Here is a 13194-nt window from a genome sequence, read left to right on the forward strand (position 1 = left end):
CTGAAATATGAAAGGGTTTTAGATGAAGAATCAATTTCGGCTATATTATACGTCTTAACTGCCTTCCATATTTAGTACGCATTATAATTAGAATCCTCTAATTACTCTCACAAGCAGCTTTAAAGCCAAAGAATATACCAGTATTTCTTTGACTTACATATTTTTTCTAGGTACCTTTTGCAGTTGCAGGCATTTATCTTTTTCAGGAGCTAAATAAACAAGTAAGCAAGCAGTAGGCAAGGGCTGTTAACAATGCATTTGTTTCAGAAAACCCCCAGGCCTTTACTTAAGACATTTTCACGTGTTAGACTCTTAGAAACCAACTATTACATGACTCAATAGGCAAGCCAGCCTGGCATGTAAGGGTCTAACAGGGAGAAGCTCCTTTTCTATAATACTTTCAGCAAATCTTTATTGAGAAAGCAGAACCCCAGACTGACAGTGCCTGTGAGAGGAGCTACAGTGGGGGACAGTGACGGCTAGCTGTACGCTGGACTTTTGGTATCACCTGCCAGTTATGTGTGTATTAATTTTTAAGTATGAACAGAAATAGAACATGTTCACACTTGAAAAGAAACTGGATTCTATATTTTGAAGTTTCCACATAGGTATTTGACTTACTCAGTTTAAGATCTTCTGGGGCCTGTAAGCAGAAATTTATTCCTCACAGCATTATTTAACTATTCAAGGGAAGTAATTATGTTTTCATGATTTCTAAAGTAGCTTGGGAAAATTATCTGGTACTTTCTCAAGGGAGAGTCATTTTATTATGTCAACAAAATTTTATGAGTTAGGTAAAAGTGAATTAAATACCTTATCCCATAATTCCCCTGAAAACAAAACTATTAGCTAGAATTAACTGATGCACGGTTGTTTTCTGTAACATGTTGGAACTCTTTCCAAGCCCCAGTTTTCAACAGGATTCTTGTGGTTCACTGATGCTGTGGGGAATAAACGGGTCACTGCCCTCAATGAGCTTGTATTTCAGTAGTAAAGATAAACCTTGAAAATTTATTGAGACAATTAATTATGTTATAATAATCATGCTCTGTTTGTGGCTCTAGACTGAGGACACTTCTTCCCAAACAGTCTCTAAAAGGGCAGATATTAATACCCTGCAACTTAGGATCAGGTTAATGGATGGGAAACGCCCTTGCCCCTTTGAATTCTTTCAACCATGCCATCACCCTCATGATTGCCTTCCTCTGGATCCCAAGTCATTTTCTTCTATTCATCCTGAACTTTAGTACTGGTGTCAGACTTGCTTTCTTCACTCCCAAGGCCCACCATTATCCTGATGGCTTTGGTATATTTGTGGAAAGTCCCTAGGTAGTTCTTTCACCTCCTCATCTCCAAAAATCACCTACCTTTTTTAAACTGCTGCTCTTATTATACAGATCTTATAATATCTCACAAGTGTTCTAGCTTTACATGTAAGCATTCACCTTCTGACCATAACATAAATTAATCTCTTTCTACTTGATTAATTTCACTGAGATCATCCATCAGCCTCATGGGGAGCATCCATTGATCAAACCATCTGTCTTTTGCTAATTCATCAATTTGCTCATTGTATCAAAATTTGATTTCTTTGTAATCCTTTTTTGGTCACATTTTCTATTTCCATAAACTCCTTGATTCCTTTTTTTCTGTCTACTTTTTATGAGCTTAAAATCAAGCAAATTCTATTTTAAATAGAATCACGCTCCATGGTAGATCAGGATCACTAGAAATTCACAGTCACTAACTTCCGATGGGCCCACAATACTCCTGGAGATCCTATCACACTTTTCGTTTCGATTCCTTTTCTCCTCTTCTCTCCATTCTACTCCATTCAATTCTCTCCCAACTCCAACCGCTCTTCCTTCCCACTAGCCCATCCCTTGTAGCTGAGAAAACTGAGGCCATACAAGAGAAACTCCCTTATCTACCAATCCTACAAATCCTACTCTTATCTTCATTCATCCTCTCCTTCTTTCCTCATGTTATAAAAGAAGTAGAGCCCCTCCTCTGACCTGTGATTTGGATCCCGTGCTATCCTATCTCACATTAACAGTTATTTCTCTCATGTACACTCAAACATCCCCTTCAAATTGAATCATCCTCATCAACTTCAAAACATCTAAGTGTTTTCCGTCCTAAAAATGATAATAAAAAGTTGAACGCTTCCCTTGACCCCATATCTTCTTCCATCCTTGGTTAGATTTCTCCACTGATTCAGGCATACTTCCTGTAGGAGGGTTACAAACATCTCCACTCCTCTGCTCTCTTCATTATTGTCTAATATGGTTTCCATTTCTGTTACTTCATACGATGGTACTTCATTTGGTCACTCTTAATCACAGTGTTACATATAAGGAGTGATTTTGTTCCAGCTTTACTGAGATATAATTGACATATAACATTATGTAAGTTTAAGGTGTACAATGTGCTGATTCGATACAAGTATGTATTGCAGAATGATTACCACTATAGCATTAGCTAACACCACCCTGTCGCATAATTACCATTTCTTTTGTGTCATGGGAACATTTAAGATTCACTCTCTTAGCAGCTTTCAAGTATGTAATACAGTGGTTTTAAACACAGTCACCATGCTGTACATTAGATCCGCAGAAATTATTCATCTTATAACCAGAAATTTGTGTTCTCTGGTATGACATCATTTATATGTGGAATCAAAAAAATAAAAACCTCAAAGAAACAGAGACTAGAATGTTGGATACTAGGGTCTGGGGTTTGGGAGAAGTGGGGATATGTTGGTCACAGTGTACAAACTTCTAGTTATAAGATATATATGAGGGTGTTTTTTTTTTTTTTTTTTTTTTTTTTAGAAATTCACGTTCTTTTATTTATTTATTTATTTATTTATGACTGTGTTGAGTCTTCGTTTCCGTGCGAGGGCTTTCTCTAGTTGCGGCAAGTGGGGACCACTCTTCATCGCGGTGCGCGGGCCTCTCTCCATCGCGGCCTCTCTTGTTGTGGAGCACAGGCTCCAGACGCGCAGGCTCAGTAATTGTGGCTCACGGGCCCAGTTGCTCCGTGGCATGTGGGATCTTCCCAGACCAGGGCTCGAACCCGTGTCCCCTGCATTGGCAGGCAGATTCTCAACCACTGCGCCACCAGGGAAGCCCTATGAGGGTGTTTTTAATCTCCATCTTACTTAGTGTTTGATCAGCATTTGGTCCTGACATCTCTTCTCCTTTAGATATTCTTTTATTGGCTTTTATGATACCATGTACCTCCATTTCCCTTTTATATCTCTACACAATTTATTTTTTCTCAGTTTCCTCTGTCTTTTTGTAGGTTCATCTTCCTTTATCCTATCAGGGTGAAAAGTATGGCAAAAAGAGAGAAGGTGGCTTGGGATGGATCCTTGAGAATCCAATGTTTAGAGTTTGCATGAGAGAAAGAGAAGTCAATTATATGTAATGATGCTAACATACTTATGTTCATGTATATTATACATGTGTGTGGGTATATATGTATATATAATTTGTTATTGTTGTTGTTCAGCTAGCATCTATTGAATGTCTGCTATGTGCCAGGTAGTAAGAATAAGCTTTGAGGACACAAAGTTGAGTCAAGCACAGCTCCTTACTTTGAGGCCTCACATTGACATCAGAAATGTAGATGTATGTGCTTTACTAGCACTGATACGGATGGACCTGCAGCTTTAGTAATGTTGGTTAAGATGACTATTTTATTCAGGTGACTATTTTATTACAGATGACTATTTTATTCATTATTCAAATTTGGACAGGAACATATAGAAGTAAACCTATTTCTATTCTGTAGGTTTTCATTTTGTTACATTTATTCTTTGAAGGCAAATGTGTAATTTACTTTGAACTTTACATTAACAATATTCAGTGTTTTAAGCATCAAATCACAGAAAACATATTTGAGGAGGTTTATGGGAACAAAATACCAGTTTATTCTAGGGTATTTTGGTTTTTTTTTTTTTTTTTTTTCCAAATTCAGGGCAGGGAGTTAAGTTTTTGAAAAGAGAGGAGGGAATGGGAAGAAATTTCATTTTAGTACATGTGTCCTTTATGGATATTTTCTTCCCATGATGGCAGTGGTGCCCCTTCACCTAGAATGCTTACCGTGTGCCAGGAGCTGTGCTAAATGGTTCACGTGTGTTATCTCATTTAATTCCCCCTTAACCATGAGGTGGATACTAATAGTTTCTTTTTATAGAAAAAGAAACTTAGGTTTAGACTGTACATCAGTTAAAGTTACATAAGTAACTTTACATATGTTTTTCTATAAGTTAAAGTTAACTTTTAAAGAATGTGAACTCAGTGTATATCTGACTTTGGAGCCTACACTTTTAACACTGTGATATATTGAAAGAAAATTAAGTGCAAGTTTTTATTTCAGATTTTTCTCATGTCCATAATGTCTTGTCTTACATGGCATTCCATATATCATTTAATCATTTCACATATACCATTCAATCATCACAACAAACCTGAGTTATGGGCAAGGCCAGTATTGCCCATCTGAGGCTCTGAAGACATGGTTAAATTAGTTGCCTGGGTTACATGTGATAGCAAACCAGCAACCAGAGCCCAGGCTCCTTACTTTGAGTTCGGCTTTCCATTATATGAGGTACTTCTTCTGCATTAATTCAGTTTGCCAAAAGATAAAGTTGTTCATGTTCTTTAGGGTTCACCGCCTCCCCTCCTTTAATTTGACTTGACTTCACTTATTTAGTTAATAATCCAAGAATGTTGCTAGAGTAGCAAAAATTTGATTAGAATCATCACCTTCAGTATTTCAGGTAACAGAGTGGAGTGGAAACAGCATGAAAAGCAGAGCCCTTTCATTCTGTTCTCAGGCTGGCCTCCTGGATGGGTTCAAGTTGACATCTGGTACGGCTTCCCTTGCTGTCTTCTCCTGGGAAGCCCTAGTTTTCTATTTGACACCCAGCATTAGCTCTGACCTGAGCATTAGCCCAAGCAAGTTTTGCATAATTAAGCTGTTGAGATTGGTTTTCCCTGAGTGGACAGAAGAGACTTACAAGGTGAGGGCTCTGTTAAAGTGATAAAGCTGATTAGATACTTAGCAGTAAAGGAATCTGATCTTAGAAATTTCCTCTTGCTCTAGTTAATGAGGCAGAGACAACACTTCGGGAAAATGAGGTCACTAAAAAGAGAAACAGTTTTTTTTTTTCTTTACTAAAGAACCAATTCTTTCACTCCCTTTTAAATCAAGGCCTAAATTTATTGTCCAGAATAAAGCTCAATTTAAATGAACAAATAAGAAACTTTTCCTCAGGGGTGTAGTAAACATGTTTAAACTTACCACCTACGAAGTAAAACAATCCAGAAAGTAAAACTAAGATAAGCCTAGAATTAAAATAATTTAATTAATGCTGACTGTAACATACCTGAAATAATGAACTGATTAATTATTCAGCTGTGTGGTCTTTTCATAAGAATGTATTTTTTCCAAAAATAATTTTCTCATTTTTTCTTTCTATACTTTCCCTTTCCTTGAACTACCATTCGAGCAAGTAAAACTTGTTTTCCTGGGATATTCTTATACAAATGTCCTATATTAACAATGTTCATAATCTTACATTTTGGTTTATATAGCACTTTTACAGATGCTACTGTTTAATCCTCACAAAACTTTATAATGAAAGCTGCATTATCTCCATATTATGGAGTTGGGACTTGTCTCTTAAAGGTTATGTGATTTGCTCAAGAATTTGTAAATACGAGAGTTGGGTGTCAAATACAAATTTTCTCACCCCCAAGAAAGTGGCCTGTACCACAATTGCTCCAAGTTATACATTATTTAAAGTCTCTACTTCTCTCCTCTATTTCTTGCTAAACCTTTGTTCCAATATTTAGAAAGTGACATGACAGTTGTTCTCATATCAAATACCTTCATGTGAAATGCAAATGATATGTATACACACACTCACGTATACACACACTCACACATACACACACATATATTTCTGTCTTTATAGATTAGCCCTCCTTTCATCATGAAGTATTTGTCTTCCCCCAAAAACCTCATTCTCCTACTTCTCAGCTTTAACTTATTCCAGGGAAATTAATAGTCATAAAGGGCAAACTTGAAGTAGAAAAGAACTAACACAGGAGGTAGCTTATGATGGGAGTGATTGGAGGGGAGGTGAACCATCCACCCAGCCTGCTGTGTCCCATTGTCATTGGCTTTGGGGTGGATGTAGATATGGTATGAGAATGGGAAGGATGTAATGCTGATGATACTATTTAGTCAATAGAATATCTAATTAGTTTGCTATTTAAAATGACACTTTAAAAATTTAACATATTAAACTTTTAAAGGAAATTTAAAGTCTATTTAAATGAAATGTTCTACTCTGTTTGTTTCTTGATCTTGAGAGGAAGTGTAGGGAAGTTGATGGAAGATTAGATCCTGGAGGTTGACTTGGGTCCATCCCTGGCTCTACGACTTGTTAGCTGTTAGGCTTTGGTGCAGTCACTTAACTTTCTTTAAATTGAGGATAAAAATAATAACTACCTCATATGATTGTAGTGAAGATGTAATGAATTTGTGTGTGTGCAGAGAGAGAGAGAGAGAAAGAGAGAGGAGGGAAGCAACAGCAGATGTGAGCATGAATGAGCATGCTCAGTTAGAACAGTCTCTTGAGTATAGTAAGTGCTCAGTAAAAACAATAAAAACAATCAAACTTATCCCCCTCCACGTCAGTAAAACTGTGTCAGAAGTTACCAGAGAACCCTTAATGGCTAACTTTAATTGATACTTTTTTAGTTTTCCTTGACCTCTCTCCTACAGTTCATGTTTTTTGCCATAGTCTGCATCTATTTTATTCAGACTCTTAAATTTCTAGTTTGTTGTTCTATTTTTACACAGTTACAGCAAGCTTCAGTGTTTTCACTTTCTCCCATAGAGGCCCTAAATCTGTGCTGAGCTAGAACCACAGCCTGATTCCAGAACTGGCAAATAGTCCCATGGGAAAGAAGATCCTGGGATCACATTGGAGAGATCCTGTCCTCCTAAAATTTGTGCTCATCTAGATGCCATTGTTTACGCAGATATCTGATGTTTTAAAATTATGGTCATTGTAATTTATCTGGCCTTTTCTAATCCTTTTGTTGGGAGTGTTGACCTGCCTGACTGGGGGGAGTGCCTTCCTCGACCATTCTGTCTGAATCGTACTTTGTTGGCCTTACCTCTGCTGGCTGTCTTCTTGCCTTCCATGTCATGGTTTGCTGCTCTTTATCTTCTATGCCGTCTTACTCACCAATCCCTGTAACTTTCAGACCTATAGCTTACTCACTGCCGTGATGATGACTTCCAAATCTATAGCTTTATTTTAAAGCCATCTCTTCTCTTTGAGATATGTCTGTCTAGTTATCTCCTAAGCATTTACCCCATATGTATCCTAGGCTAATCGCATCTGAAATGTCTGAAATGTACTTAGTTATCTTCTCCCTCAAATTTGTATCTTTTTCTGTATCAGGTGTTCTGGCTAGGCATCCTTATAGTGTTGGGGCATGGGGTAGGCTGCCCCAAAATGTGCCTCAGCGGTATACTGATTATTTTCAATGAGTTTCTTAAGGAATGGCCAGTGCAAGAGGGATACTCTGACCCTTCTTTCTGTCTTTCTGAAAGCAGGAAATAAATACCTCATGTGAAAGGTTGTACCCCCTGCATCTGGAGGTAGAAGAACACCCTTATCACCCTTATCTCTTATCAGAGATAGAGAATGCAGAGCTGAAAAGTCTGTGTAAACAAACCTTGCTACTTCACTAATTTACTACCCCAGGTCCAAAATCTGTTTAGGTTCTTCACTAATTGAGCACCCAAAACTGTTTCCTGTCACTTCCTCACAAATTTATTGTTTCTTTGTCTAAAAAGCATAAAAGCTACCTGCTTTGGCCACTTCTTAGGTCCCATTTCTATGAGGCCTGCGGGAAGTTTCCTCCTTCTCGACAACAGACAATAGCATTATCTACCTAGAGACCCAGGCCAGGAATGAGAATTTTCCTATTATTTCTATACAACTAATGAATCAATAATTTCTATTTTGTCTATTTCTTTAGTATTATTTCTTTTATTTCTCCTTTTTCTTCTCATCTTTCTATTTTCACTGCTACTAGCATATTATTTGTTTGTTTCTAGTCTTCTTTGGGGCCATCCTCCACCTTTTAGCCAAATATATTTCTTTATTTTTTTATTTTTATTTTTTTAAATTTATTTATTTATTCATTTATTTTTGGCTGCGTTGGGTCTTCGTTGCTGCACAGGCTCTCTCCAGTTGCAGCGAGTGGGGGCCACTCTTTGTTGCGGTGCACGGGCTTCTCATTGCGGTGGCTTATCTTGTTGCGGAGCACAGGCTCTAGGCACACGGGCTTCAGTAGTTGTGGCACGTGGGCTCAGTAGTTTTGGCTCGTGGGCTCTAGAGCGCAGGCTCAGTAGTTGTGGCGCACAGGATTAGTTGCTCCATGGCATGTGGGATCTTCCCAGACCAGGGATCGAACCCATGTCCCCTGCACTGGCAGGCAGATTCTTAACCACTGCGCCACCAGGGAAGTCCTGAGCCAAATATATTTGTAATAGACCAATTAGATTATATTTTATTCCTACTTTAAATATCGATTTCCAATATGTTTCCTAAGATGTTTTGCAAAACACTCCAAAGATAACCTATGTCTCTCCACGAATAAAGGAGCCCATAGTCAAATAAAATGTTGAAATGTGGCATGCTTAATCCGTTTTCTCTTGAAGAGTCACAGCACACATTACTAAGGGAAAGTCTTTACGAAGTTCTGTGATTGACTGTAACAACAAAATTCTAAAACATTAGCTTATATTTGAACATTGATTTTTAAAAATATATTTATTAAAATATTTGTTAATAATATATATATTTTTAATTGATTAATCATTGACAGGATATGCTCCTGACTTCACTCCCATGGTATTCAAAGTCTTCCATGCCTACTTCTCTAATTTCATCTCTTCCCTCTTGAGTCTTTGTAACTATACAGATTACATTCATTTGGTTTCCCAAACACAGAGTTCTGTTCTATTCCACTGTATATGGTTCCTTTTGCCTGGAGTAACACTAATCTATCTGATGACCTCTGTCTTTGAAAATTCAGCTATTTAAAAGCTTAGATCAGTTGATGTCTTCGCTGGTTAGCATACTGCTTGGCACATTTGTAGGTGCTCAATATATGTTAAATAAATAACAAAAATGGAAAAAGTCAATAAGGGAAAATGTAGAGATATGAGATTTGCTCTATCTGCCTATTCATTCTGCCTGTATATTGCCCATTCAGGAAATCTACAACACTTAATAATAGTTGCTTAAAAAATTTAGTGAGAACTGCTTGACCTCAATAATTTAATTGCTCTTCAAAAAAATGTTGTTTACCTGTACAAGGTTTAGGAAATTACTCACATTATAAGATGAAATTTTAATTCTTATTGGATGAAAATTAAATTTTAATTTTCGTAAGTGTGTTATAGCTATTTTTCTTTCACCGTGAAAATTCCTGAAAAATGATTGTTGTAAGTGTTTTCTATTTCTTCCTGACAGGTAATATTTGAAGCTGAAGTCTCAGGAGGGAGAAGTGGTTATATTGCCATTGATGACATCCAAGTTCTGAGTTATCCTTGTGGTAGGTTGTGATTAAGAACTGTATTTTTCTATATCCTTTCAACACTTGTCTTATGTTGGTAGTGACTATTGATTATCACTTGGTCATTGCTGTCTCTTTTGTTGCTGTTACTCCTAGCCTTTTGTTCAGTTTTAAAAGAACACTGAAATATTTCTAGAGTTTTTGAATCAAATATTTTTCAGACTTGTACTACACATGTTAAAGGATTCTTTTAATTAATTACTGTTCAAAAGAAAACCACAGTCCCAAAATGGCATCACTCATGCTAAAAGTTCATGATACAAAACCTAGATTTATACCTGATCCAACTGCAGTTTCAGCTTCTTCCAGAAATGTTATCTTAATTGACCAGTCTGGATTTCATGGTCAAGCACCAGTAGGATAATCTGTCCTGTGATCCCTCTCCATCTCCCAGAGGAAGAAGAGGTGATCTGAACCATAAAACCCTTGCTGCTCCTCAAAGAAGATGTCCTGGCCTAAAAATAATTACTTCTTTTTGCTAGTAGCTCCCTTGCCCCACTCTTCTTCTTATAAAAACCTTCCATTTTGTACAACCCCTTCGATCTGTCTTATAGTTAATAGTTGGGATGCTGCCTGATTCATGAATCCCCTAATAAAGCCTGTTAGATCTTCAGTTTATTTAGTTGACATTATTTTTGACAGAAAAAATTAAAAATGTAAATGAAACTCCAGGTAGGACCCGTTCCATCTTTTGGTATTATTAAATTGCCTAGGAAAGCAAAGAATAACAAATCAGTTCAGTGAAAAGAAAGTAGAAAGAAGCCTCACCAACTTATGTGATCTGTTGAAAGCTGTTGAAAGTTGAAAGTTGGGGTGAAATGAAGAAAATGAATTAACTCATCTTATTCCAAACTTAAGACTAATTTTTTAATGTCATAATAAATTTCTGGCTAATTCATATTAAACAACAAAACAATAGAAAGCACACAAAACAAGAAACTCAATTTATTAACACATAGTTTGGTATGTCCTTAGATGCACATTGATTGGTCTTCAGATGAGGTAACTACATTTGTGTTTATATCACATACCCTGAAAGACAATTATTGCATGCATTCAGTAGAGCCAGGGATAAACGGTTGGTATAAATTCAGACTTAAGCTATATCTCCCAACACCAGTGATTTATAGGGCCCATGAATTCTAGATGATCTGCTCAGTGACCCTCCTGGTGGAAATTCTCTAATACTTTATAAGCAGCATGCACAGGGGGCACCATGCCAGGGGCCAAGGCTCATGCTCCTGCTAACTGGTTGTCAAACCCTAGTGTGCCTCAGAATCACCAACTGGATGTAGCAGATCACACATTGCTTGGCCCCTCGCCTGGTTCTGATTGTTCCCAGGTGATACTAATGCTGGATAGTCTTGAGTTCACAATTTGAGAACCACTGTTCTAGCTTGTGTTCTAGTGCAAGCATTCCTTTTTCTGAAGCACCTACTGAGATGAGGCACTGGAGAAAGATGTAGCAGGCAAAGGTCAAATGATTTATTACATGTGGTGTATTCTGAGAAAAAGGAGAACAAAAGTATCTCACTCAAAGTTCAAGCTGGTTTACTAAGCTCCTTCAGTCCATTCATATATGAGAATGATGTTTCTATCTACTGTTCATTTACACTTCTTGAAAGAAGATATTAAAGAAAGGCTTTCATGAGTAAACAAGTTAAAAAATACAGAAATTGAGCACAACAGTAGTTTCATTGTGATATGGTCCTCCATGCACTATCTTTACTCACTGAGGCTTAGCTTTTCCCGTTTATGTTTCCTTTCAGTTGAAAACATGAATAAGCTTCAGTTTTAAAAGGTAATTATAGAGAATGCTTGTTTGACAGTCATATAACTCATGTATATTTTGATGGCAGTCATCACTTTTTTGTTGGTCTAATATTTCTTTTGGGTAACTTTCTTAGGACTATGAAGGAATAGGAGGTGGATTTAACAACAGTTAAGCTAATACTCTGAGAGGAAGAAGAACAGTCCCTTACCTTGTTCTTTGAAGTACTAGAGGATTATAGTTATTGAAATTTCTTTAAAAAAGAAAAGAAAGATGTAACTGCTTAAATTGTAACTTAATAGTTCAACGGCCATGTATTTGTCAGTTTTTGAGCTGTCATTCTATGTTTTCCTTATAGTTTTCTATTACGCTCTGCTTTGTGCCTATTTGATCTCTTTTGTTTGCTTTGACTTGTAACTGTTTTATTATCACCCTAATGCAACATGCTACGGGGGTCCTCCAGCAGTTATCGTTGGGTGCTCACTCTGTATAGAATTGCTCTAGCAATTATGGGGCGATACGTAATAAAGCTATTAAAAAAAGAGAACTGAGCGTGAGAGAGGCAACAGTGTCTTTCAGCACAGAGAAAACTCAATTTTCTTTCATCCGACATTAGTCTTGGCCAAAGGTAAAAGTATGAACAACATTATTCTGTTGGGAAAAAGTAACACGGCATGTTTTCTTCATGTGGAAAAAAGTCATTTTTTTCTTGCCTTCACAGATAAATCTCCTCATTTCCTCCGTCTGGGGGACGTAGAGGTCAATGCAGGGCAGAATGCTACATTTCAGTGTATCGCTACAGGGAGAGACGCTGTACATAACAAGTTATGGCTGCAGGTAAGGCCACATTGGCAGCTGGACTAAAGGGTACACTTGGTTTTTAAAAAATCACAAATTCTTTCTCCCTGTGTATGTGTGTGCGGGGGTGGGGGGTGGAATAAGTGTGTGACAGGTTGTCTTTTGTGTAGGTTTGATTTAATTCGCTGCAGATTCATTTCAGATATTTCTATTTTTGGAATATGAATAAAAATATAACAGTGTATAGTTAATAAGTATTTGGGTGAGTTATTCATGAACTCATTAGAGAATCATAATTCTCTAATGTTATGTCCAAACTGTAAAAACAATTTTTCTAGATCCATTCAAAATAGGAAAAAAATCTCATTTAATATTTTGAAAACAACTTACAAGAGCATAGTACTTAAGCAGGAACTGTCATACTCTGATAAAGTTTTCAAAAGTATTTTAAGAAACCTTTGAGAGTATTTCTGGAAATGTGAATTGGAAGAGAGCCAATTAGAATTTTTTTTCAGGATTTTTGTGTATAAGGGTTAATCACAGATCTGAGGACAGATATTTGCCTTGCACATATTAAATCTGCAATAAGTGTGTATTTAATGAATTGCAGTTTAGCATACGTGTTGGGGAAATGTAAATGGTGCATATAAAGAGCTTTAAAAGAATCTGTGAGAAAACAGTGACTAAGGAATGTGCCGTATCTTCAGAGAATATCTGTCAATCCTGGGGCAGAGGTGGGTGGGGAGGTGGGAGGAGCTAAGAGCAACTAAAGTCTTGAGGCTGGACCTAGGGCAGATGACTGTTGAACTAAATATTTGAAGCTAGAATGTAAGAAATAATATTCTCTGAGCACCTTTATTATTATTATTATTATTATTTAATTCTGTTTGCACCAGAATGAGGAAAGGGATTTAATTAGTTAGAATTTTAAATTCCTGAGAATGC

General features: G+C 36.9%; 1 protein-coding gene across 4 annotated transcripts in view; it reads left to right on the forward strand.

Moving 5' to 3' along the window:
• The window catches only part of PTPRK (protein tyrosine phosphatase receptor type K), a 554818-nt gene that overhangs the window by 275177 nt on the left and 266447 nt on the right, over positions 1–13194 (forward strand). For all 4 annotated transcript variants that reach the window (XM_068551059.1, XM_068551061.1, XM_068551060.1 and 1 more), the window contains exons 4-5: positions 9578–9659; positions 12173–12288. In XM_068551059.1, the coding sequence (XP_068407160.1) occupies positions 9578–9659; positions 12173–12288 (198 nt within the window). The remainder of the gene's footprint in view (positions 1–9577; positions 9660–12172; positions 12289–13194) is intronic.

The sequence above is a fragment of the Eschrichtius robustus genome, chromosome 9, assembly GCF_028021215.1.
Source record: "Eschrichtius robustus isolate mEscRob2 chromosome 9, mEscRob2.pri, whole genome shotgun sequence".
NCBI lineage: Eukaryota > Metazoa > Chordata > Mammalia > Artiodactyla > Eschrichtiidae > Eschrichtius > Eschrichtius robustus.